Raw genomic sequence first — 27,793 nt, forward strand, 5'->3', positions numbered from 1 at the left:
CAGTTATTTACGGCCATAAGTTAAACTGTCTCTGACTGTGTAATTCTTATTTTTTTACTGCAGGCTGGGGTGAACAAAGTGCATGATGTGTTATTCTTCCATCCTCCACTCCACAGATAAACGGAGCAGATTTAAAGCATACATATCATCGCTTCCACAGGGACTCGTGTAAGAAACACCTCGACTTCAGCCCAGCAGTGTCCCCCAAAAACATACAACACAGGCCACTGGAATCTAATAAACTAATTTTCTGCTCAAATAATTTCTTAGTCTAAGATGACAGCTGATTTCTTCATGTGACTCACCTCGGTTTGATAAAGACATAAATTAACTTGCCTGAACCCAGAGGGAGTTTATCTGGTGGTTACTAAGGTCACACAAACAATTTCTCAAATCATTTACGGTGTTATTTATGGGTAAGTGACAAAAATAAATACACTATATGTAAATTAGACTATTGACAGTACCACATTGCCTTAAGTCTATCTTCTATCTAAACTACAAACATACAGCATACAGTAAAACCATATTAATTTGCATACCTCACATAATTAAATAAATTAAAATATTAATAATTTAGTTACCATAATTGGCCTGAGTTTGAAACAGGTAATATAAATAATTGTGTCAAGCATTTTCTTTTGTTTGCAAAAGATAAATGACTCATGTCATATGTCACATAAAAATGCAGGAAAAAAATAAAAAATTAAATAAAAAAATTAAATAAAGTTAAAGCAGACAATAGTTATTCTGCCTACATGAACAAGACAAAAAAACTCAGTGTGTCCAGAATAAAACACAGTTGTCTTTGCTTTGATAACCTGCAGAGGAGACTTGCCTTGTTTTGTTAGTTCACATTTTGTTTTAATTTCAAAGCTATGGAGACCAGGGGGCTGTTTCATAAAACTAGTTTACCAAATAAGCCAGGCTTATTTCAGTTAGTCTGACTTATTGTCACTTGATTTGGTTTCCGAAAGCAAAATTACCATAGCTCAAGCTCAGTAACTGTGGCAACTTATGCTGGTAAACTAACCTGGTCCGGAGAAGGCTAACTGTCAGGCTAAGCCGAGTTCCTCTAACACTGACCAATAGGAACGCATTGATATCACCACTGCAATTACTTTCTCACATACAATTAATTGACTTTATTATTAGTCCAAAAATAAAAGTATAAAGAAGATGCAACTTAAATAATCAAATATATAAAAATATAGGCTACAACCAACTGTATTTAATGTATTGTGCTCAAAATGTAATGACCTTTTTTTTAAGATAAATAAAAACATTTTAACACGGTTGCTACTTGCGCATTCAGTTGATCAGCAGTTTCTAGCCATGCAGCCTTTCTCTCGGGTATGACAACTGTAACTTTTATGGTTATTAGTAGAACATTAAAACATTACAATCCAAAATTGCTCTTTAAAGCATTAAAAACACTAAATTAAAAGTTAAAATCAATGAATTAAAAATTAAAATAAATAATAGAAATCAGACTACATTTTAAGTGATAAGAAGAATACACATTTAACTCATTTGAGCTAGTAATTAGGGCTGTATTACCCAGCTTAAATTTGATTTACAGTTGCTATCATTAAAATACACGTACATGTAGGATTAAAATTCTACGTGTCACATTTAATGTCCAACAACAAATATTTTATCAGAATGTACATTTTAGTCAGAATTATTGTGCTATTATATTTAGCACGCATGCGCGCAGCAGCGCTCCTTCACTCGCGAAGCCTCGCCCACTCCTGACAGTAAAATATATATATTTGCATGACTTTCTAACATTTATATGTGAAAAACATACCTGTGACGTGTCAGTTATGCACTGAGGAAAACACAAGGTCTCAAATGCATTAAACAGCACAAATATTCACTGTTTGCCATGGTGAATCGATTTGATCCATGATCGACATTAAGGGTTGCTTAAGAATAAGCGTGCACATCAAATTATCTTGAACTTGGGCCGAATTAGTGAGATTGCGTGAACTTAAATTGTCGTTTATGAAACAGCTTTAGTCCTGATTGATTTCTTAGGTTATTTCAAGTCAGGTTTTGGACTTTAATCCCCGCTTTTCTAAGCGTCTTTTATGAAACAAAGAAGCCACGGAGAGCTACATTTGTATCATCCTCTGTGGTTAAACATACATATAAACATTCTCCCTGAGATAAATAGTATGTGCCCAATATACACACTCTCACAAAAGAAGAAAAAAACCCTTGCAACATGCTTTTCCAGCACATTCCCACATGCAATTTAATAGTAAAAGGCTTTATTTAAAAACCTGTTTATCATTATTGTTATTGTTGTTGTTGTTGTTGTTACTAATGGTGTCTCTGAGCAGAACCAGCATAACTAATTACGCCCCACACTAGCAGTGAAGAGTACTGTCTCTGGCTCACCTCTTATTCTCAAAATAAGGCCTGTCAAAAAACAAAACATCAGCTGTGGGAAGTGTGCAAGACCACCAAGGTAATTTTCTCTCCTTCTTGTATTTGTTTAAACTTTCATGGCTTGGCTCAGGCTCTCCTGGGCCATCTTTCACTCCTTTTTTTTTTGCTCCTTCACACCCAAAGTCAGCGGGCAGCAGAAGCCTCTTCCTCCAGCTGACCCCCTATGCTCAGGCTGACCCCAGACCCTCGGTCACGTCAGGGTCCTGACCCCTCCTGGGTTTGACCGGCACCATGGATGCTCTCACAGTCCAGGGGAGGGTTGATGTTGGGAAAGTGGACAGGAAAGTCCATCTTCTTTGGACCTCTGTTGTTCAGCCTGGCAGCATTGCTGCAGGTCTGGCATGCTGGAAAAAAGATGGGATGGGAAAGAAGGGAGCTACGGAAAAAGCTGAGAGATGGATGAGCTTGCAGGGTGGCCGATGCATCTGGAGCCCTAATGCCATGGCGCGAGGGGAGGCAATGAGCAGTGCTGCCATTAAAGAGTAAAGACAGGCTGTTGTTTTATCTTCCCCCGTGATTCTCCCACTGACCGTTTACACTGGGCAATAAATGGATTTTGCTCAAAACATATTTGGCTCATGATGTCATGAGCCACCAGTAGGGAAAAGCATTGTTTTTTTTTTTTGCTTTTGCTTTTTATGGCACTTACTGTCAAAATACAGCCCTGTGCCAGCATGTGTGAGGTAAGATTATCCTTCTCTCACCCAGGTTCTCTCGCTTTGGCTCTTTCTGGTCTTCCATTCACACACTCCGATTCCATTCCAGTGTGTGGGCCCTTGAGCAGATGGTGGGAAGTGAAGGTAAGAGCTACGTAGGTCTGTCTGGGCTCACGACTCAAACTCAGGCAGCTTTTATGATCTGTGTTCCCTGTCCTACAGTAAAATTCACACCAGAGCCTTTCCAGTGGAGCAGCATCACCAGCCGCCCAGCCAATGATAACAGGCCGATGCGCGTGGAGAAGCAATCTAAACACATAAGGAGAAGCTCTCTGCTGCAGAAATGCCTGCAGGCCTCTTTCCTCAACGTCATTCCTTTCCAGGGGCCTTCCGAGACTTGGACATTAACTCACACTCAAGGAACCCCTGAGCTCTCCGCTAATGACTTACAGCACTAATTCGTGGTGTTTCCTAAGGCAACCATTGCAATTAGTATTGCACATACTTTAAGTTGCGATTTAAAAAACAATTTAAGCTCAAGTATTCAACTTTGGCACAGAACTAGTCCTGCAATGTTGGTGCTATAGACAAGAATTGATGTGCTTTTACTAAAGGGTGTGCCATTACATTTTTAAGTATTCATACTTAAGTTTTTTTACCTGGTAAATAAAATGAGTGAAAAAAAAAACATACACTTGATTGAGAAAGGCATCTGGGCTGCATTCCCCCAAAAGCATCGTAAGCCTAATTAGATCGTAGAACCATTGCCACCAATGGTCTCTACAATTAACTTAGCTCACAATGCTTTTGAGATGCTTTGATACTGTGAATCATCAGATTCTTCTGACCACCCTCTCATCAATGGGCATCACAGGGATTCCACTTCGCTGGTTTAAGTCCTATATTACAGGTAGGTCTTTCAATGTAACCTGGGGAGGGGAGGTTTCCAAAGCACATCAACTGGTCACTGGGGTTCTTCAGGGATCAGTTCTTGGAGCCCTTCTCTTCTCCATATACACTATATCACTGGGACCCATCATACAGGCACATGGTTTGTCCTACCATTGCTATGCTGATGACACACAGCTCTATCTTTTATTTTAACCAGATGATCCAATGGTAGCTGCACGGATCTCAGGCTGCCTGGCAGACATCTCGGCATGAATGAAAGAACATCACCTACAGCTCAACCTGGCAAAGACTGAGCTTTCGTCTTCCCTGCCACACTGACTCTACAGCATGATTTCCCCATGCAGCTATGTTCATTAACAACTACCCTATCAAGTTCGGTCAGAAATCTTGGTGTAATCTTTGATGACCTGCTGACTTTCAAAGACCACACTGCAAAAACCACTCGTTCATGCATGTTTGCACTGCACAACATCAGAAAGATCAAGCCCTTCCTAATGGAGCATGCTGCACAACTTCTTGTCCAGGCCCTTGTCATTTCTAGGCTGGACAACTGCAATGCTCTTCTGGCTGGACTTCCATCATGCACAGTCAAACCTCTACAAATGATTCAGAATGCAGCGGCACGACTGGTTTTCAGCAAGCCCAAAAGGGCCCACATTACACTTCTCTTTATCTCCCTGCACTGGCTACCGGTTGCAGCTCGCATCAAGTTCAAGACATTGATGCTTGCGTATAGAACAGCCACGGCCTCAGCACCCTCCAACTTCCACGCACTCTTACGAATCTACATCCCCTCCAGAAGCCTGAGATCTACAAGTGAGCGATGCCTTGTGGTACCATCACACAAAGGCACAAAATCACTTTCCAGAACATTTTTGTTCACCGTTCCTGGCTGGTGGAATGATCTTCCCACCCCATCTAGAATTATGAATCCCTTACGATTAATACAATTCAGTGACACCTAAAAAATTATCTCTTTCGTCAATATTTGACTGAATCATAATATAAAAAAAATATATAAAAAAAACTTTGCTTTCTCTTTCCTTAAATACCTCCCTGTCTAGCTTGTACTCATCTGAACAATGTCTGAGACCTTTTATTACGAACACTTCCTGTGTTTATTTGCCTCTTTATGATTAATCGCTTGTTGTATTCCTCAATGGTAAGTCACTTTGGATAAAAGTGTCTGCTAAATGAATAAATGTAAATGCAATGGAAATGAAACGCAGCCCTGAGCCATATATGACACCGGAACATCATTAGAGGAGGGGTAGCTCCTGGAGATTTACCATCCTGCAGAGTTTATTTCCAACCCTAATCAAACACACCTGAACCGGCTCATCAAGGTCTTCAGGAATAGCAAGGTGCGTTGGAGCAGGGTTGGAACTCAAGTGCAGGAACAGGAATGGTTGTCATAGAGGCACAGGAGTGAGCTACGTGAATTTCAAGAGGTAAGTAACCTTGCACACAGCCAGAAAAGCCTAGAAACAATTTGGCAACACCATGAAAACCACCCAAAATGCCCAGCATTACCACTCACGTTTACTTAAAAAAAAAAAAGACATTTCTAATTGTAATGAAAGCTTCCATGACAGCTCTTGTGGGGTTTTATACTACAGTAGGTCTTGTTTCGTTGAGAAAGGTTCTGACTTTTTGAGGAAAGAAAATTTAAGGAAACATGAGCAAAACATCCTTGGGCACAGATGCCATCCCTCAAAAGAAAGAATTCACCTAAACGTTAACATTGACCACAAAAGATACACAAAGAAGACAGAGAAACAGCTCACCTCGCTTTGGGCCTGTACCAGCCCCTTATCCAAACACAAACAGAGGCTCACAATAAACATAGAAAAGGGGAAAAGAAGGGGGAAAAGACTTAATGCAATTCATGTAGGGTTTGGGAGGGCTGAATTAAGATCACAAACAACATCCATGTATATGTTATGATGAGGTTTGAAGGCATCCTGATTGAAGGAAGCAATAGTGACACTGAGATCTCTTTCTTAGCCATCAGAAACACATGACCATCTGTCCCACTCCCATGCCACAACAAATCACTATGTTACAAGCGCTGAGCTGACCCAGAGCTCAACCCACAGAGTCGAAACAGGAAAACACACTTGTTTTTCTCCTTTCCTCCTAATTCAAGGTAATAAGAGTGATTTGCCTTGCTAAATCAAAAACAAGTGCACATGGAATTTGAAACAATTTCTTTGAAACAATAGGGCAGAGGCCAACAGGCCGCTTCAGGTTAGAGACACTTCAAGCGCCTTGCTTCACTGAAATACAGGCTAAGAGTTCCCTGTTCTGTTGGTCAAGGAGTCGAGGGTTTGACCTTACAAATTATTCAACTCTGGGATTAAGGATTGAACCCTTGCGCTCACTTCCTGTGGTGTGCCTTTGAGAGATTCTGGATTTATCTGATCTTTCTTGGATACATGGACCCACCCACACAACCGTCCAAGTTGAGGACCACAGTGGTGCTGGCGTGTGCAGGGGGTGGCGTCTGCCATGGCCTTGAATGGCTCTGTCCGCATCAGTGCAAAACTGGTTCTGACAGAGCAGCGCTGGAGGAGAGACGCCTCTGCCCCTCCCTCACACTGTTTCCCTACGAGATGCTATCATTCCTCCCGCAGACTAGATTTCTTGGGTGACTTCAAAGCTTGTTCACTAAGTGTTTAGAAGAATGCGATGGAAACAGGAAAATAATGTTCTGATTTCTGTAAACTTTATAACATCTGCTTTTGCTTAGCGTTGCTGCAGCGCTGAGCGGCGCCTCCACTCCGCTCGGGACATTTTTTTCCCACAGTTTAAAAAGCACCTCACACGCTGTACCAAATCAAAGACAAAGAACGGTGGAGCAAGCAGCAAGAACAAATTCCTAGTTTAAAAAAAAGCACAAGGAAAACAAGAAAAGGAAGGCCTTTTGCGGAGGCTGAGAATTTGATTAGTTAATTGAATCGATTCTTCATTATTTGTGCTCTGCATCATTCACAAGAGAGTGCTGATAATTGGGAACAAAATGAAGGATCATAATTTGTTTATGTGGTCTTGTGTGATCTTGGATCAAGAACAGCTTTAAAAAGCAGATGCAAACATCTGAGTGCATTTGCATTGTCAGTGTTCATACAAAATGAGGATGTACAGGTACGTCTGCCTGCTGCCACACACATACACTCACACGACCTCCTTATGTGCACTGCAAGGAACGCAAAACTACCTCTGGCAAAAAAAAGTCCCATTGCAATTTGTAAGGCAGTCTCCCTTGCTTAAAGGGTAGCATGACAAGACTCCTATGTATACACACAACATCCGACTCTGAGCCGGAGGGTTTCTTCTCCTTTCCTTAACTCAATCATGCTCAGGTTTCACTCTTGCCCATCCAAACACACTCACTTCCTTCTTCTGACCTCCCCCATCCAGACCATAACCTACAACCTAACATGTATAAGCAGCTTTAAAGCCCACAGAAATATGCCATACAAAATATTTTATACATAACTTGATGGATGGATGGATTATATGATAATGTGACTTTCAGTCATTACCCAAAGTTGCTAGCAAGGTCACAAAAAACTGCTCAGGCTGAAAGCATTTGTGCTTGCCGAAAAAGCTTGGTCATGGTCATTATTTTAACAGTATTTGATGAGTGGTGTGAGAGCGCTAACATGGGTAAGTAGTATTAAGGACAGACAAAGGTGGTTGCTAACTGCTAGCTAACTTCTATTTGTTTACTTTATATACTTTTGCTTGTAGTATTCATCAGATTTAAATCTCAAATGGCTTATGTAGTACAAAGAAATGGAAAGAGTCCCCCATTTCCCCTAAAAGAAACTGAGAGTGTCCCTTGATTTCTTTTGCGGAAGCTGGCAACTCTAGTCCAATCAAACTGGCATTGCACACAAGAAAACATCAATGTGTCAGAGCATATTTGCTAGATGCAAGGACCTTTTTCATTAGGTTTTTTGTAGATTTGAGAGACCTCTCATATGTCAAGAAGTTGTCTTACATTCTCAAACATAATCAGTCTATTGGAGCACTGTTGAAAGGACATTGTTTGTTTAGCTCATGACTAGAGACAATGCTGAACCATTCCATGCTAGCTAGGGGCTAGTTAAGTAACAGTCATCCAGAACAATTTAAGTGTACCTCTCTGAAGTCTAACCCATTTTAAACATGGTCTGCTCTCTGTCATGAGCCAACCCATCCCCTCCACTCTGTCATAACGCTGTTGTTTGCAGATGACATTGCCGTATGGTGAATGTACGTGTTTGAGGTTAATTGAAAACACATGCGTTTCTACACAAACATTTGTGGGGGCAGTGTAAACAATGCTTTCTCCATCTTTCTCTAGGGCGATCGGGCTTAGAAGGTCAAGGGTGTTGACTGGTGCCAGGTTCTGTCCATTTTCAACATAACACAGAGCTGACATGAGGCTGGGGGTTCTGACTGTGGTCCTCACATGTCTTCGTTTAGCATAACGTTACAGTAAGGCGGAAGTGACCCTATAACACCCTTACAGTGAGAGGCACGCCAATCTGAATGGAGGTCATTAGCATGGCTGTCAGGGGCACGTGTGGATGGGGTGGGTGATTGGGGGTCTTGGCCTGCTGGGTTGTGGTCCACGGGTCTACAGATTTGAAAAAGTAATTTCCTCACTTTCCTGATTCAAGAAAAAGGGCAGACCAAAGTAAATAAATGCAGGGGGAAAGGGGAGAAAACAAATTAAGGTGAACATTGAGAAGGTGCCATTGGCAATGTATGGGTGAAATTAAGGAACAGGATATATGGAAGTATAGGTACAGAGGGAAGTGGTACAGAGGAAGTGATACAGTGTCTGACATTATATCATGCAAGAAGGTCAAAAAATCAGGTGCCTTTGAAGTTGACACCACCATTCTTTGTAAAACAATATGATTATGGATTCAGTAAATCTAATTTCTAGAGCCCTAGCATTATGTATTAGCATTATTAACGCAAATATTCCTCTTCCAACTGCTCACTCGCTTTGTATACATTCAATTTATAGTCTATTACACTTCAGCTCTCTTTCAAAATCATTAAGTGAGAAATTGAAGGCATCACAGGAACACTCCCATCGCAAAGGCTTTTCCAAACAAATTTTTCCAAACAAAAGATGCTGCCTTGCCTTCACCAAGTTCTATAGCAAAATTAAATGTATCCTTCCAAAAGAATGCAATCCCAGAATGCATTGCGACAAGCTCAGTGAAAAAGAAATGTAAAAGAACCAGAACGTAAAATGTAAAAGAAAGAACCAGAAAGAAATGGACTTATAATTCACTCATTACCAAAAACTACTAATTGAAAAAAAGTTAAAACAATTGAATATAAATCATTTATCCATGCGGTATGTAGAGTTAAAAATACCCCACTTAGTTTCCATCTCTGTTAGGATGCTGCCATACAAAGTAGCTGGCTATGTAGGCAGCTCACCAGGTTCTGGGAACACACCCTTTGAGTGTGTTTCTCAATAGAGATTGAAAAGAGATTGCTTCGAGAGAAGTCGCTGTGACATGCCCCATCACCGTCACTCATGCCCAGCCAGTCTGTCCCCCAGCCCTCCCTGTCCTTAGTCCCTCAGACTCTGACTTCCTGTTCCTGCCTCTCGCTACAATGATGAATGGCTGCAAGCTCCATTCAATTACGTCTTGAGTGCGAAGAGACAGGAACAATGGGAGCTGGCCTACGCAGTGTGGTGCAGGCCTACTGCATTCTTAGCAACAATTTAGCCTAATTAGCATCAACTCCTGCCCCATCCATCATACTCCTCAAGAAACATAAACAAACTGTCAGCTCTAGCGTAACAAACAGATCGCCCAGCTACTTAACACAAATTATTCTTACATGAAACGCAGCTTCTCAGGCAACCTTCCCCCCTCCAGACCATCTGAGGGAATGAAGGGCTATTAAAATTGAAGACATATGTTCCAGTCAAGTTCAACTCCCCAGACTGTTGCGGCTGATGTGGTGACAGTTTGCCCAGGCTTATGAGGGAGTTGGGTGAGGATGGAGCAGTCTTTTGCAGGAGGGAAGGATTTGGATGACGATATGATCAGGTTAAGAACAGGTGTGATGGATGTCAATCATGCTTTATGAAGGTTTGAGCTGCCATTTCAATTTGTAGAATTCTCTGATTGACATTTTTGAAAATGCTGAGAGAGCTGGGAAATAAAGCATTGCTATTTTTTTCTAGTAACATTTGGCAGTCATCATTACATGGATATGGACGCCTACCAACCTATAAAAGTAAGACATGAAATAAAGGGATCAGTAGTTCTTTTTTAACATTCTGTTTTATAGGACAGTTCTTGTTAATTTTTCAGAAAGAAGCGAAGAGCTTAGGGACTATTTGGTTGGAAGCAAGTATTAAAACAAGTATCGTTGCAAAACATACAATAGCACAACATGAACGTACTTGTTATCGCCTAATTAAAAAAAGGAGTTAAAATGAATAAACTAATTATCACTTAAGGAGTCAGAAACTCATTTTTAGCCAGAACAATTTAAATTTAGCATAAAACAAATGCAATCCAACCTAAGCATTGCTTAGAAAAAAAATCAACTTATGCAGACTTCATTCCATGGGTACATTAAACTTCAATTTGACGTTTCTTTTGTTCTTGTCTCAGCTTTCACAGTCAATTTGGGGAAGAGCTCATAAATGAAATAAAATTGGCTAAATATTTCTGATGGAAATATATTGCTCTGAAATGTTCTGAGTACAAAAAGTGTAGAATCTATTAAGTTAAAGGTAACAGGACAGCTTGGAAAATGTCGTTCTGACTCTCACACGCTGCCAAACTCTTCAAATTTGTCACTTTTCCATTTCCTTTTTGATGTTATGCAGCGTGTGAAATGCTTCGCTAATTAACTAGGAAGCTTGGCAGGAGTGTCTTGTTGTTTTTAGGGGAGCGATGGCAAACCTCAGTCGTCTCGGCCAAAAGAGACTGCGCTAACTCAAGAGTGACAAATACACCATTGCTCCTCCCCCAAACGTAAAAAACTAAACAAAAATGCAAGAGAACCAAACAAAATGACAGTGCTGTTCATTTTTCATGCCCTTCTTAAAGTACCTTTATTCCACATTAAACATACCACACTAAGTAGGGAAAAAATGGCAGTTTTATGCAAAAGTGAGATTCCTTGCCAAGGTGTCAGTGGAGGGTTATTCTAAACAAGTTAATTCTCTCACAAAATCAGAATGATGTAATTTGCTGTTTTGCTCATTAGTGATTCCTGGGTCAGAGCCAAAAATAATTTTCATTCATCTGTGAGGTCAATTATGAGCCTTGTTCTTTTACTTGATCTTCTCAGCATGCTCAGATTAGCGCAACCTGAAATAGTGAAGTTAAGGAAAATAATATGGTCCTCTAGCATGATTAATAAATGGACTGCGTCTTCCATTGAGGCAGCTCAGTGCCTCGGACAGCATAACGTTTGATTTACCCACATGCAAAATGCTCATTACACTCTCATTTTTCCCACACCACTCTATTTTTTCCATTTTCAAAGGTAGGTCTTTCAGCTCAGCCCCTGTGATGATGGATATCACTTATGAGCTGCTCAGCTTCTGGTTTATAAAGCGTAGACATATTCAGACTGCTAAAGCTGGCCCGTTTTATATCAGGTGTGTGACCTAACAGGGGGTTGGGATACAACAAATTACATTTTTGCCTGCTTTCTGTCTAAACAGTCAAGTTTTCCAACTCTTGAGAGGGATTCCACAACGATGAATTGCGCTTACGGTTACTGCACATGCATTCTTTTTTTATGAGATCTTCAGCATCGCTAATTTCATTCATTTATCAAATTTTCCACTCTTACATTTACTCGGTGTCATTATTATAAAGCAATAAGCCTGCACTTTAGGCTGTGGATTACAGTGATTTTACAGTGCTGGCAGGCTAAAAAAATGACTATTTTCTGACTTAATGTAATTATTAATAATTAATCAAATTAAATTAATTTGTTTTACTGTTGCCAAGTAACACTGGAAGAAAATATTGTACATTTTAAAGTACTCAGTCCACATCACATTCACACTGGTGTTTTAGAAAGCCATTCAATCTAATAATAATAATAATAATAATAATACTTTATATTATTATTGATATTATTATCATCATCCCTAAGGCAGTGATTACTATTGTAATACTATTGTAAATGTAAATGAAAAATGAATATTTCATAAGTATAATAATTACTTTACATTACAGTAGTAAAATAATAATGATGTCTTAATTTCCTCACTTGCAAACGTTTATCCTTTTACCTTTAATTTTGGCAGAAAACTGCAGTTTCTGTGAAAACAGACGTATTTTAGGTTTATTGTAAAATATTCTGGTATATAGAAATATAGCATTTTGAGACCATAGGGAGACAGACTCCATCACATCGCACAGTGCTTTGTGTGAATTTATTTCCAGAACCCGACTGTTGCACCAAATAATGCCTTAAATATGGTTTATTCAGATTTTAGAACCAGAACTATTTGTTTTATAATGTTATTTTATTTTACCATAGAATAATTTGGGGGATTGAGATTAAAATTAGACATGGTTTTCCCATTTTTATTATTGTTTTGGTCACATGAAGATGCAAGAGAAAAGAAGGAAAGAAGGGCGCTGAAATTCAGGTGCTGCTCATCTGGCAGAGTTCTCCGAGAAAGAAAACAAACCCTGATCCACTTCCCTACAAACAGCTTCCCGCAAGCTGGCTGAATTCTGCAGCCCAGCACCAGGATGTTTGGCTTACAAAATGACTTTGCCGCTCCCGCAGCCATTCTACCTAATTGCCCCCGGGGCAATTATTGTAGCCCTCTGTCCAGCCATTTTGGAAAAAAATATAAAGTAATAATGTTAGTGTGGATTACATTACATATTTTTCATAATTTTGACAGAGTAGTGTTAGTCATGGGTTTTTTTTTTTTAAGGACACTTAAAGTACATATCATAAATGTAATTAAATCTGAGAGTGGGTGGGTTGGAAAAAAAATTACCAAACAAAACATTTCCCCAAGCAATCAAAACACAAACAGACCCACAAAAACGGCAGCGACCTGCACATAATCACAGTGAGACATTTCCTCTACGCCAGGCATTGCCATTCACTCACTGCCATTTATAAACATTGAGAGGGACAAACAGGGAATGCGCAGGCAACGACAGGCCGTATTGGTCTGGATATGAGCTGATAAATTGGTGGCTGTGGAAAAAGTGCCCCTTGGGCTCCATCTATTCAGCCGACTGAGGCGGAAAGGGCCGTTTTCAAAACCACCCCAGAGCCTGGCTATGCATGACAGAGCCTGACACCAGAGCCATACTAGATTCCTTTCTACATGGGCGGCAATGGGCTTCTGGGAAGAAACAAGTGCTCATGGAGGAGATATATCTCCCATCTCATCAGCTCTGCTTCTACCCTCATACTAACAAACACCTGCTGAGCCATCAGATTGTGAGTATTACACGCCACAAAACTATGATGAGAGCATCTCTATAATAAGCTGCTCATGCGATTAAGTAGACTGAAGCATAAAATTGCAACTATAAGTTTAAAATGTATCCTTTTAATCTAATTATACAACAGCCACATAATGTACTTGGACATTTAAGCCACACTTAATGTATACATTTTTTTTGCATTGGATAACAAAATATCAAGTGCCACGAGTAAACCTAAACTTTTACTCAGAACATTTCCTTTTTTTTTTACACCAATGACCAGACAGCTATTTTTGTCTTTATATAATAATAATAATAAAGTTTTTAATTTCTAAATTAATTTTTCTTTTTTGGGGGGGCTGTGAGGGTTATACAATGTTACATGATGAAATTGGTAGCACTTTATTTTATAGTCCTGTTCCTCATGTACATACTATGTACTTGTTATAGTAATTACAATAACTAGGTAATATAATAACAAGGTACTAACCCTAAACCTACCCCTAAACTTAACCCTACCCCTACCTTATGACCAGTATTTTCTCAGGCACACACTGCAAAATAAAGTACAACCTAAAATTGTATTATAATAATATAATATTTTATTAAAGAAAAACCTGAGTAGTTTGGCATAACTACTCTTTATTGTTATTATAACAACATTTCTTAGAAAATAATATTTTTTATGATATTTTAAAATGTAATGTGGTGTGACTAATCTAAACCTAATAATGACTACTCAAAACCATAAATTATATTTATGAATTAATTAACTCATGATATTTGTATATTTAAAAAAAAAAAAACCTTTTACAAATATATATTTTTTAAAATACTGATTAAAATGAATAAACTGACATGTATGGTGTGGTTTAATATTTTGTCAAACGCATGCCATATTTAAGTGTGACATGTGCAAACACTTAGAGGCCACTGTATCTACAAATAAACGACCACGAACATACAGAACACAAAAACAACTAAAAGACTACATTTCTCCTTGTTTTTTCATATGCATATATGATTAAAATCAACAACCTTCTGAGTCTCATCTGCAGAGACGACAAAGCAGTCGTTGTGTCCTTCCGGGAAGTTTTATCTGGGGAAAGCATCTGTCATCTCTCATCAGAGGCTTCTGCCGCCCCAACGCTGCCACAGTCAGCAGACTGATAGCTTAACCTTTCCACCATACTGCACTTCAAAACGAGCAGAGAGCCCCTAGGATCCCTCAGAATGTGTGGTCTTCTCTCTGCACCACTGATTTCTGCATGCACGTCTCATTCTGTACGAGACACTGCTCGAGGATAAAGATGCCTTTTCCCTTTGCTTCTGATCTCACTTATTCCTCTACCAAACATCTAGAGATATTGACGTTGGTATGAACATGTTCTCAGGACTTCAGCGCCTGGAATAGAATGTGCTGGCCAGCTATGTTGGACTGTGGTAAGGATGAGCAGTACCACCTGCCATGGTGTTTTGCCCTAGCGTTAGACAGTGATGGGCAAATGAGAGATTTGAGTGTTTTTGGAATGTTAGCAAAGCCACTGGCTAGTAGCCATTGCTCTTGTGGGAAATGAAATCAGTGCTATTTTGATCACATCATATTAAGTCCAGAGCGAATTTGAAGTCCTGAGACCCATTTTGGATGAGGCTAAAACCTTCAGAAGAAGAACATGTAGTTGTGTTTCATTTTTGTGAGGTGACGGAAAATTCATAACAGAAATCAGTCCATTGGATTGGACGGAAAAATGACCTATGTGATGCAAAAAGCTTCTAGATCAAAAGTTATACCATCACCCGTTCCATATGATTCTCCTACATAATTATAACTAAATAAATTCTCTATTTTCTCTATTACTATAAAAAGCTTTCAATTTTCAGCCTAAACCTCCACATGGAACGTCATCGCTTGGTGAAAGATTTATAAAGGCTGGAGAGAAGGAAAGAGAGGAAGTGAAACTGCAAAATAGCTCTCTACTGCCACCTATCAAAGAGTGTGGCAACTGCAAGCAAGACGGTTGACTAAAACAACCCCATTATGAGAGGAAACAGGGGGAGTCGAGTCAGAAGAGTGAAGTGATTATTATAACATTAAGACAGTTTAAGATTTAGAGGCTGACCAAAAATTTTAGTGGACATGTTATCCGGTTAGGATGCAGCCTTTTTCCCAGGCTGGAAAAAAAAGAACCCAATCAAAGTGAGGATTTAATCATGGATCAGATCAATCTGAAACAACCCTTGCGGCACCGTTTTAATTTTTTATTTAATTATTCAGTCCTAAAAAGCTTCTCTGGCCACATCTTCTGTTAAATTAAGATCCTGTCAATCATTCAAAACTAATTTATAAACCAGTCAGCATCAAATTGTGCAATAATCCCCTCCCACTTTCTTGCCAGCGCCCATCCTGTGCCACTCGGTAACATGAGTGAACAGGAATTCAAGACGTAAAACTAGGGCACTTTTCCATGACCCAACATCATTTTTTATATCTTTATTCCATTGTATAATTGCCCTTATTTCAAACATAATGGAAACCGCTTCATTTCTCCCCCCATCCCTTCTTATTGCCTCTTGATTGTGACATCTGTGTCTGTCTTGATTTTATTGGATGAAGCGCTCCTTTTGAAAGGATAATAAACGTGTAAACAAATTCAAAACAAGCTTTTCTCCTAAGCTTTGGTTCTCATTATCAAATTGTGCGGCCGCCCTTGACAATGTCCCCCTCCTAGGCAATGTCATCCTTTTACAACTCAAGATCAGCTATAATCAAAAGTGTCTATAAATTTGAGCTTCTCTAATTAAGGTCTCCTCGCAAAGCGCACAAGCGGGCGACCGGGCAGGGAACCTTCCCAAAAAGACTCAAATTGGCTCCCAAGCACAACAAATCACATTATGATTTCAGCTCTTGCCCACGCACCGCTCATCTTGAGTCAGTTAACCCAGCTGAAGAGGCTGTCTCGCTGCTGCAGAGCTGTGCTCTGACTACCTAAAAAAGCCTGCAGTCGCATGGTTCTCTAAACATGCTGAGGGAGAAACACATACATAAAATCAATGATGGCCCTTAAAAAATATTTGCATACTAAATTAAATATTTACTTAAAAATGTCGTCATTGCATTACATTAAAATATATTAACCTAAATGGCATCTGCAAACAAATTTTGTCAGACATTTAGTCAGAACTATCTTCGCTTTGCTTAGTAATTTCTGCAATTGCTTTGAACATTGTCTGTAAGGTATTTTTTAAATGTTTTTGAAAGATGTGACATGATCACCAAGGCTACATTTAATGAACAGAATTGTTCAATAGAACAGCATTTATAAATTTAATTTCTTCTGTTATTAAAGAATGCATTGACAATAATATTTAGCACATGTATGCATATAAACCTAAAAAGTCACATAAACATCGACATGCTCAATCAAGAAATCTCTCCCTACATCATTTTTGACTGTTGTTGTTTTTGACAGTACTTATTATGTTTATTTATAATTCAAGCTTTTCTACTGAAAAAAATCACTAGGTTTGTAATTCTCTACAATTTAGCGTCTCAGATTAGATTCAGTTAAAAGATGTATACATTACTTTTGGACTTGGATTCATCTATGACGTTAGTATTTGACCAAAAGTCCTCCGAGATATTTGCTTCTTCTTCACATGAGAAACCAGGCCGACAGCAGAACTGTAACTCTGGGCAGAGATTCACCCAAAGTTTCCAGACAATATAAAGCCAAAACGGGACAATGATTTGTCTCTCAAACAGAGCAAAACACAAGTCTTCCACCACAGTTAAGTCATTGCAAATTACAGCATGGCGGATTGAGAAACAATTACAAAATTAAAGTGCATTTAAAGAGCTAAGAGAGAGCTCCTTGGAAGGTTATTTTTAGACAGAGCTTTATGGGAATACGTTCATACGAGACTTTATGATCAATGCAATGTTGTGATCACTCCATCAAAAGCTCTTCTCCAGCCAAAAGACATATCAGCATTCTGCGCTAATTACAAGGTCAGACAACAGCCAACTGGACAGCAGTCCAAGAAAAAGGGAACGCTTACACGCAAATTCATGCACACCCAGTGTAGCATCTACCGTACAGTTTCATTTTCCTACAGGGTCATTCAAACTATGGCCCTTGACTACTTAGACTAAGTGCTCAATTAAGCATAGCTTGTTAGCCGGTTTCCTTTCCAGCTATGTTATTGCTGCCATGTGCTGTATTACGGTACTGTATGTAATACAGTGTATTCGGCTAGTATGATGGCAGATCTCTGAAATCTCTGACATAGTGACTCTTTTTTTCCTTCAATCAAAGTTTGTTTTCATGTTATGTCCACCTGATTTTTTCTTTATATGAGAGACTGTGTAAAAGGTGTGAAGAATTGAACAATGACACAGCAAATGCTGAACTTGGATTTTATTCAACATGGGTATTACGTACCAAAATGAACCTGGACACAAGTTTGCACTAGATTGTGGAGAACCATTCCCCTCCTCAAACACTTTGAGGAATTTATTTGATCAAAGACATGAAGGCTGAAGGTCAAGTTCACCCTTGAGAGGATCTTGATGTATCTCAATGGAAACACTCATTTTAATTCTTATCATTATTTGCAATTCAGCTGTAAACTTTATTAGATTTACAGGCATTCAATTACGTCATTAACTAATGGCAAGATTTTAGAAAGGCCGCATTAATTAATAATAGTTCCTATGTGGCTTCATCTAAAAGGAAAGTCGTTTCAGAGTCAAGGAGTTGCTATTTAATGAAAAACTATGAACAAAAATCCTTTTTCTTCACAACACAAGTAAACAGGGTCAACTTTGATTTCATGATGACTTTAAAGCCAGAGTTTACCCTCGCGTTAGATACGCCAAGATTTCTTAAGAGAAAATTCACTTCAATGCATTTCAAAATGAGCTAATTTGCTTGACGTGAATTTTCGCCAATGGCATAAACGTCATTCAAACACTGAGAGAGTATGTTTTATCAAAAATTAATGTGGTTAACATTAACATCGTTGATTAGATCACCATCGTGATCAGGCGATAGAGCATATTGTATTTATTGTAGCCAGTTCCTTTCAGTCCGCTCCAAAGGCCCTCATTTTAATAATTTCCCCCGGAAAATAAGCGCGAGCACTAGCCCAGACATAGCCTCCCTTGTCAAACAATCATAATCACGCTACTCTTACCATAACACCGCAATTATCCTCATTGCTTACAGCAACACAGCATGCGTGATGGATGAGTGTGTGCGTGCTTATGTGTGTTTGAGCGAACCGTCTACAGTAGAAACGTCTCCCACGCATGTCCCCATCTGTCGCAGCTCCTGTGCTCAGTTCAGCGTGCGACCTCCATAAATCATACCATTAAGATAACGTCAGCGGCCCCTGGCTGGCTCGTACATTACCCAGGCAGACTAAACTCCATCCCTTCAAGGCCCAGTTTTGACAAACAGCTGACACAACAGCGACAATCCATGTCCGGCTCATGCAAACAGTAGTTCAACAGTAGTTCTTGTAGGCGTATGGGACTCAGAGGAGTTTTGTTTTATCACCAGAAGAAAATAAACCATTCGTGGTGTAAACAAATGCATATTGCGCCCATTTGAGAGGTGTTTGCTCTTTTAAGAGTTGCTTCCATCAACTGCAGGTACCTGTGGGAGGTATATGATCTGTTTGGAGAGTCTATGCTCCTTGCTGCATATGTTACCATTATACTTCATGCCTGGTTGCAGTCAACTGATTTCTTGTGACATTATGATCCTGCACATTTCCTCCAGCGGTAATTAGTCGTAGCAGTCAATAAATCTCCTCTGTTTGTTTTTGTAATGTTTATTATGGTTTAATTGCGTTTTTGCCCCATTTCGAGAACGGTTTTCTACACGTCGACGAGGGCACTACAAACACACTCGAGTTTTCTCATCTGATACCGAATGATTGCAGAATTACATAAATATCATTAGAACTCTGATTATATCATTTGTTCATATATAGAATCACTTAATGCGTCCAGGGACAAAAAGACAAAAGTCTAAAAACGACACAGAAGTGGGTGTATAAGAAGGCGATTGGGAGGCTCAGAGAAGAACTCTCCAAAATCAACATGACTTCAAACATGAGCTCATCTAAACATCTGTCCACAACATGTCCAATCATTGCCCTGCTGAGGCATGTACAATTGTTTCTGGAAATAAATATTAGGCCTAATTCGGCTCTGATTGTAGCAGCCAGTTGTGGCCCGGAGAGGAAACGGTCTTTGTGGCTGAAATCTAATGTACATTTTTTTCTCCTACTTGCTACTTACTTGTATTTATTTGATCTCGTTTTACTCTTTTCTTCTTCTCAGTTTAGGTTTTGCAAATTTATTTGTCTGATGCTCCTAAACTTAATTTCACACTTATGCACCAGTTAAAACAGGAGAGGTCTGAGTGTGTTTTAAGTGAGGGTCTGCTGTGGAGGGGTGGACTGAGTTCAATTATACTTAGGCTGTCTGTCTTTTCCCGTCACACTCCATTTGCGGTCGGCGGATACGTTTACACAGAAACTAATCATAACTAAAACATTTTTGTGTAAATCTTACCAAATTACTCTGTATAACAGGGGCAGGGAAAGGAAATCAATACCAAAAACACTTAAGGTAACATCTGACCGTTCTTCCGGACCGTCTGGATAAAACTAGGATAAATGATGAAAAGAAAATAAGTTCCCATTAAGAACACTTATGAAAGAGAATTTTTTACATAATTGGACAAATGCAAAGTTTGCAATATCCGGCCGAACTAATACAGGCCCATTTTTCACAATTAATGCTGGATTGCACTGTGCACTGTATATCGTCGTATGAATCACCTCAAAGTTCCATATAGATGGAATATTTCCTAAATAAAAAGCCTGTCAGTAAATATTAGTGTGTTTATAAAGCTTAAAAATTACTTAATTTACTCCTGAAAGAGGTAGTGCTCGAAGGATAGAATGGATTTTTTTATGGTTTGTTTTTTAAGTTTTGAGTCAAATTAATTACATTATATATTTTTCAAATAATTCTGGTGCATTAAGCTTTTCTTGCAAAAGATGGACTGTCACAGGATGATAGTCACATCTGCTACATTTCCAAAGAGCTTGAAAAAAAATGCTCTGTGACTACCACCAATGCCAAGTACAATGCTTCCCCCTTGTGGTAGATTCAAAAACTCACCCTCATATGATTTACTCGGTTATTATTAGGCACAGCTTAAACTCTCCCTGGTTTCAGCCTTTAACACATGCCCCATTTTCTTTGTATATCCCTGAATGGAAAGGCTGTGAAACGAGTCCTGGTAGGATATATAAAATGCACTGCAGTGACATTAACTCTTGTGCCCTTAAGAGGGGGGAAAAAAGCAGTTTTGGAGAGTCAGTCCAAACCTGAGAGAAGCCAAGCACAGACCTGATCCAATCCCTGTGACCAGGTCATACATAAATTAACATTTCACTCTACCCAGCCTCGTTAACAGGCTGCTGGGGGGAATATGACAAGTGCAGGGGGTGCAAGCTAATAAATCTGGGTTATTCTATTGAAGAAAGAAAGAAAGAAAGAAAGAAAAGTCCCAAATTACTGCTAAATATGATGCAAAGTTCAAAGGATGTTAAAATTTAACACCAAGTGAAAAGGGCATGCTTTCATTTATTTCTTAATGTGGAACCTAAAGTTCAAAATCCTTCATTGTCACTCTTAAAATAGCCTTTATGAAAGGTAGACATCATATAAGCAATAGAACCTCAAACAAAAAAGATTTTGATCCAACACAGACTGACTGTCTGTAATGACACAAAAAAATACAGTCAAGCGCCACTACACCAGTTCTTTCTCGTTAAAGAACTCTTCATGAGTTGATTTTCCTATTTCTACGCCAATACATTTTGACGAGCTCAAAATGCATAATGAAACCTTTGGAAAGCATTTGGCATCATGCTTTTTTACAAATGTGCAGAGTGCAGACTTCCGTTCCGCCTGCAGTATGTGTTACATAAAACGCTTAATAAAACAATTGTTGGTCTCTGTATATATGTATCACATGGGCGTCTTGGCTGTTGCTTCGCGTCTCTCTAGCGTTGCCTTTTAAAGACGTCCTGTCGGTGAGTCCACACATGACTCAATCACTCTTATGGTTCTTATAGACACGTAACGTTAGATGGTATTTTAGCGTAAACCTATCATGTAAGCATAACACGGATGAGCTAAATAAACATTTTCATTTAGTCAGGGGTCTATTACACATAGCCCTAAAGAGAAGCGTCTTGAACTCTGAGGGAACGATTTGTAAACGGAACTAACTGAAGTGCGCGTGTATCCCGCGTACCTCTCAAGACAGACATCCGGTTTATGTCTCTGGCATCTATCGACTTTAAAATTATTACTTACTACTAAACATATTTATTTCATGTAAACAGCATGTACTACAAAAAAACCGACAAAAGGTACTTCACGGACTTCAACGCGGTTGTGAGTGTCTGCTAACGGGTGTTGAATGCGACACTTTACGAGTTGGTAAACAAAGTTTGTGGATTGTGAAATAGAAACTAGAAGCGCGTCTTAACTTACCTGCAGACCCGCCCGCTATGATCTGATGAGACGCTTCTCTCAGTAAACTCTGCTTTTTAGATGTCATTTTCTGATTCTGGGCCTGTGTTGAGGAAAACAAACAGTTATAGCAGCGTTGCCATGTTTTAAACCTCTTTGTTATTTCAAACGTATTTTAGTGTATTATTATTTACGGTCTCGAGGAAATAAAATGAGTCGATAATGAATAGGCCTAGAGTAGTCTGTTATTATTTTAAGGTGGTCATAAGCCGCATTATAAAGTGCTGAGGACTGCAGGTGTTTAGACCTTACTTCAGTTTGGGGTTTCAGTACAGTTTGTTTATTGTAGTTCCTCGCTTTGCGGAGAAACAGCGGAAGTCCGAAGCTGGCCTGACACGCGGCGTCCTGGCGCGAGCATAAATGAAGGGATTCAGTGTATGAGCGCGCTCTTGGGCAATGCAGGTTAATTTTAACTGTAACTCTGATTCAGTCAAAGTTCAATGAGGACACTGTAAGAGGTCGAATGCGAACGAATTATGTGATATAATACAAATAATACGCTAATAAAAAAAAAAATTTGCTTATTTACTGTGGCCCTAGATGTAGGCTATTCACACTGAAACATGTCACGGATAACAAAATACCAAAACAAGTTGCATCTGCAAACACATTGCTAAAGCTCCTCTCAAAATAACTTTTTTTCCTGGGCCATTTTTCAGTTATTTTAATAATTTACCAAACATTTCCTTAAGACTATAGGCTAACTTGTTTTGAAGTCTCAGTTAGCTTCAAGTTTCCTAGCAGATAACCAAAATACGTTTGTCTTAAGTTTTAACATTTTATTTCATGTTTTGTCTTTTAAATTAAAACCTAATTTTTTTTTTTTTTAGGCTTGTGATGTTTATACACTTAAACATAAGTGCTAACTTGTTGGATATTTTATGTAATCATATTCATGCATTTTATTTCATACGTTAACTGTGACTTAAGTGTCTAAATACTTTTACTTAAATACTTATTTAAAACACTTGTATTTTAAATAAATAAAGTCATTATAAATTGTTCTAAGTTGGTCTTAATCTTCAAGCTAAATGTTCCATCATTTCACAAATGAAAGCCAGAATAAGTTATAAATTTAGGTGCAAAAATAGTTATAATGTAGTGACTGTACTATGACTTATTGTCCTGACTATGTCCAAGCACTGAGATTGGCTTTTTCTACAATCTAATACAATGTAGGCTAAATAGGCCTAAAACTTTTTAAGCACCAGCTGTACATTACCAGTCAAAAGTTTGGACACACCTGCTCTTTTTCATCAAAACACTCTGGTCATTCTTTCAACTAACTTCATGAAGTACACTGGGGTAATATATATATATATATATATATAATTATGCTGGGTCAGATAGTGGAAAAAAATAGATGGTGATAAATAGTGGATTAAAAAAAAACGTGAATGTGAATAAAACAATGAAGTTAGTTTATATATATATATATATATATATACACACACACACACACACACGTGACCCTGGACCACAAAAAAAAATCTGGAATCTGAGGGTGCAAAAAAATCAAACTATTGAGAAAATCGCCTTTAAAGTTGTCCAAATGAATTCTTAGCAATGCATATTACTAATCAAAAATTAAGTTTTAATATATTTACAGTAGGAAATTTACAAAATATCTTCATGGAACATGATCTTTACTTAATATCCTAATGATTTTTGGCATAAAAGAAAAATCAATAATTTTGACCCATACAGTGTATTTTTGGCTATTGCTACAAATATACCCCAGTGACTTAAGACTGCTTTTGTGGTCCAGGGTCACGTATATACATATATACACACACGTACACGTGTGTGTGTGTATATATACATATATAATTAATATAGATCTATATCTAAAATAAATAAATACATACCTTAAAAAAATTCAAGCCTTGACTGTTAAAGAAAATGTAATGAATAAGAAATCTGTAGATGACATGCAGATATGTCATTGTATTTTGTTTCTGATGCTCAAATTCTTAAGAGTTTTAAAACAGAACTCTGAGGTTAATAAACTCATAAACTAAATGCTGTCATTTAAAATGTGTCTGGGAATCCTTCAAATCATATAGTGAGCCACAGCTTTTTTTCTTCCTTTGCAGAAGGCAACAATGAAAAGCAGGCTTTCCCTAATTCAATGTTACAACTTGCTTAGAGAGAGTCTTGGCCGAGTAATGAGCGTATTACCGTATTAGCTTCGAACATACACATTTTTTCCCCGTTTAATTTTCGAATTGTGAATTTATAGCAAGCTATTGGCAGGGAAATGCCATTAGCACTTTGACCTGCCTGGAGTGAGAGAGCAGACAAAACCCCACCCCGTCTATAAACTACACGGTGGCCAGCAAATCTGTCAACTTTTTCAGTTATTCATCTTTTTTTTTTTTTTTGCAATATAAGAACAAGTAATTCTAAACAAACTGTTCTGTAAATTTGTATGAGACTTTACTATGATTGCTAAGGGCACACAGAAAGCCTAAAAGAAAATGACTTCTTGATAATATAATGGAATAGAGAAGTATTACACATAGATGAACATGAAGAGTTTAACAATAGTCAAACTGTGCATAAAGGTAATATAATGTCAACAAATCCTTGAAATTAAATGCAAAAATGAATCAAAAAGGAAACACCAAAACAATTCATTCTTTATTTGCAACAACCTTTATATGCACATAAAATGTGAAGCTCTCACAGCATCACCTCTGAATGTCTGTTTTACCACATTTTTAGGCTTGGATTTTAACAATTACAAAAGTGACACTATTTCTAAGCCACTTGAAATGCTTCAAGGTTTCTAGAAAAGAACTGATTAAACACAAATTGGTTAGACTAAAAAAAGCAAAGTTTAAAAAAAACGACAAAATAAATATTCAAAATACAGAGACAGTGGTTTGATTCATAGAATAATTCAAGTCATTATATTACAGCTCTTTTTCAAAACTCATCCGTACATCCTCCAATCTTTCAAAATCTGCCATATTATTGGTACAGTGTGTGTCTTTACCTACTTATTATCAATTATCAGTTTCTGAAACACTTGATAATTATTTACAATTTTTATTTTATTGAACAAAGTAGACTATACTTGTATTTATTCTTAAGTTTTATGAATAATAGAGAAAAAAAAGTTTAAAATTTTCTATGGTTGAAAACATGCACTTTATGGTAAATATGCTAAGACCTAATGTTTTTTAAAAAATCTAATAAAAAATTACGTCATAATAATATCAGTATAACTATGGCCATTCTCAAGCTACAAACTTCACGAAAATATATGATCCTGCACATATTAACGTCATGTTGAGAAATGTGTGGCTGTGTTCTTTTTTTTTCTTTATACAAGAGGCAATGCTATGGCTAGCGAGCAAATATGAAGTAACTTAATGTGTGCCTTTCTACAACTACTGTATAACATAAAACTTGTCACTACATGAACAGTTTGGCTCAGATTAAGCATTATGTTTGGTAGTACTATGGAAAATGGCACAGAACAAATGAGAAAAACTTTTAACCCAAACTCGATAACTTCACATAGTGCTGATGACATTTTCATGTCACTTCCTGCTTGGATAGATGAGAAGAATTCATTAACCCTGTTACACTACCACTAGACAATAGACTGCTCTTGAGTCATGTACCACATAAGACTGTCCTTTATATACTGGTTAGCTAGTTTCCGCTAAATGTGTATTAGAGATGATCTGTGTAATGTTTCTACACATTCTGATATTCACTGTATAAACTTCAATTGACTGATGGTACCATTAATTAATGTACCGTTACACAAAAAAACCTTTAACTAACTAAACATTTAAAAATTCAAATAGACAGAAATAAAATCATGTTATGCACAAATGAAAAAGTCAAACCGTGCTTTTAACTGGACGTCCAGTTTAAAAGCTCGAATTCCTTAAAAATGAACGCCAAACTTTTTAGCATTCAAGAATGAAATACTCTTGGATCTGCTCTGACTTTGTGGGTGATCTTCTCAGGGTGGGTTTCTATGAGTTTCCATTTAAAAACCCACTTTGCGATGCGTTTATTGTTTGTATTTGGACTACGAACAGTGTGCAAGTGGTGTCTGTTTTGCACAATAAATAACTTGTGCAGTTTATGGTCTGAAACTTCAAACACAAAATCTTTGAATTGTTTCCCAAAGTAAATGATCTAAACATTTCCTAAAATGTGTTAATATTTGTTTGCAGACCATGTGATGTATCCAGCCACCTGGAGACTGAGGTTTTAAAGGAGAGTGGGGCCTTTGGTGGTGTATGTCATTGAGGGGAAGTGTCGGCTGTCAATGTCCCAGAGCTTCCTGTCTCCTTGAGGCCCCAGCGCTGAGCCTTGAGTCTGGTTTCCGGCCCCTGGTAAGTTGGAGGTCCAGTAGTTAATATAATTAGCTATGAGGAGCGTCAGTTCCAGGATCTACAGCAATGAAAGAGAGAGAGAGAGAGAGAGAGAGAGACAGTGAACATGGAGGTCTTTAGTAGATGAATATTTCAACATTAAACTTGCTCTTACTGTATCAGGCCAAAAAAGACACAACAAACCACAGATATACGAGCTCATTAGCACTTCCTGTATCAAGTAATCCTGTATGAGTGAAACTCTCATTGAAAAACCTGTTTTTATCATTGGATGTCTTTCAGATAGTGGTTTCAAAGGGGGGTGCAGGAGTTCAACTCAGGTTTTAAGCTGTTTTAAAGTTCTGATTTCACCCCCACACACTTCAGATCAGATTTTTAAGATGGGTCATAAAATTTAATGCTAAAAGCACCACATCAGAATTCCGTCTTTACTGTCTTCATTTGGAAATGCGGTTAAACTGTGTTTTACCTTTTGTGACTTAGCAGGTCTTACCTTTGGTTTAGCCATTGCAAATAAAAGTTTATCCACAGTCTTCTTGCCCAAAGCCTGCTCTTTAATCTGGCTGACCACTAGCATGAAATCTTCCTTGCAGCCTCCGAAGGTGATCACTGACTGGTGTGGATATGTGACTAACGGGTGCTGAAGAAAAGCAGAGCACACAAATTGAGATATTTACAAAAACAAATATAAACACTACAATTTTTTTGCAAGAAATTAATACTTTTATTCACCAAAGATGTATTAAATTTATCAAGCAAATGTAACAGCATAGACTTTAATATCGTTAGAAAATTTCAAATAAATGTTGTTCTTTTGAACTTTCTGTTCATTAACGAATCCTGAAGAAATGTATTATGGTTTCCACAAAAATATTAAGCATCTCAACTGTTTCCAACATCATAATAATAATAAGAAGAAATGTTTCTTGAGTAGCAAATCAGCGTATTAGAATTATTTCTGAAGAATCATGCGACACTAAATACTGGAGTAATGACAATCACATTAATTACACAATAAGTACTGTGACGAGTCGGCTGCCTCCCCCTAATTATCATCATCACTCCGTCCCTTAATCGCCGCCCTTCGCCAGGCTCCCGACAGGAGTGGGTGCGTGAGAGAGGAGGGGCGCTGAAATAGCCAGGGCTGGTGGCGTGTGATGGGGCACACCTGAACCGAATGGAGCCTCATCACCGCCGCTGTTTAAATGCCGAGCGCGCCTCTCCTCGGGAGACCGGTCTCTTCCCCGTGCATGCACGCTGGTGTCCTCGTGGGTCCAGGAAGGGTGCGTAGAGGGACTCCCGTGCCGCCAGAGT

General features: G+C 38.4%; 2 protein-coding genes across 3 annotated transcripts in view; both read right to left on the reverse strand.

The window, feature by feature from the left end:
* The window catches only part of LOC107752726 (mitochondrial 2-oxodicarboxylate carrier), a 106,044-nt gene extending 83,434 nt beyond the window's left edge, over window positions 1–22,610 (reverse strand). For both annotated transcript variants that reach the window (XM_016568753.1, XM_016568752.1), the window contains exons 1-2: window positions 22,368–22,610; window positions 22,077–22,158 (exon numbers count right to left, since the gene is read on the reverse strand). In XM_016568753.1, coding sequence (XP_016424239.1) covers window positions 22,077–22,143 — 67 coding nt within the window. In that variant the 5' untranslated portion in view covers window positions 22,144–22,158; window positions 22,368–22,610. The remainder of the gene's footprint in view (window positions 1–22,076; window positions 22,159–22,367) is intronic.
* The window catches only part of LOC107752725 (pleckstrin homology domain-containing family H member 1), a 49,491-nt gene continuing 43,543 nt past the window's right edge, over window positions 21,846–27,793 (reverse strand). Inside the window, exons 29-31 of the mRNA XM_016568751.1 lie at window positions 26,973–27,119; window positions 26,318–26,537; window positions 21,846–22,101 (exon numbers count right to left, since the gene is read on the reverse strand). Of these exons, the coding sequence (XP_016424237.1) occupies window positions 26,355–26,537; window positions 26,973–27,119 (330 nt within the window). The 3' untranslated portion in view covers window positions 21,846–22,101; window positions 26,318–26,354. The remainder of the gene's footprint in view (window positions 22,102–26,317; window positions 26,538–26,972; window positions 27,120–27,793) is intronic.

Source organism: Sinocyclocheilus rhinocerous, unplaced genomic scaffold (assembly GCF_001515625.1).
Source record: "Sinocyclocheilus rhinocerous isolate Xijiao unplaced genomic scaffold, SAMN03320098_v1.1 scaffold61, whole genome shotgun sequence".
In the NCBI taxonomy this organism is placed as follows: Eukaryota; Metazoa; Chordata; class Actinopteri; order Cypriniformes; family Cyprinidae; genus Sinocyclocheilus; species Sinocyclocheilus rhinocerous.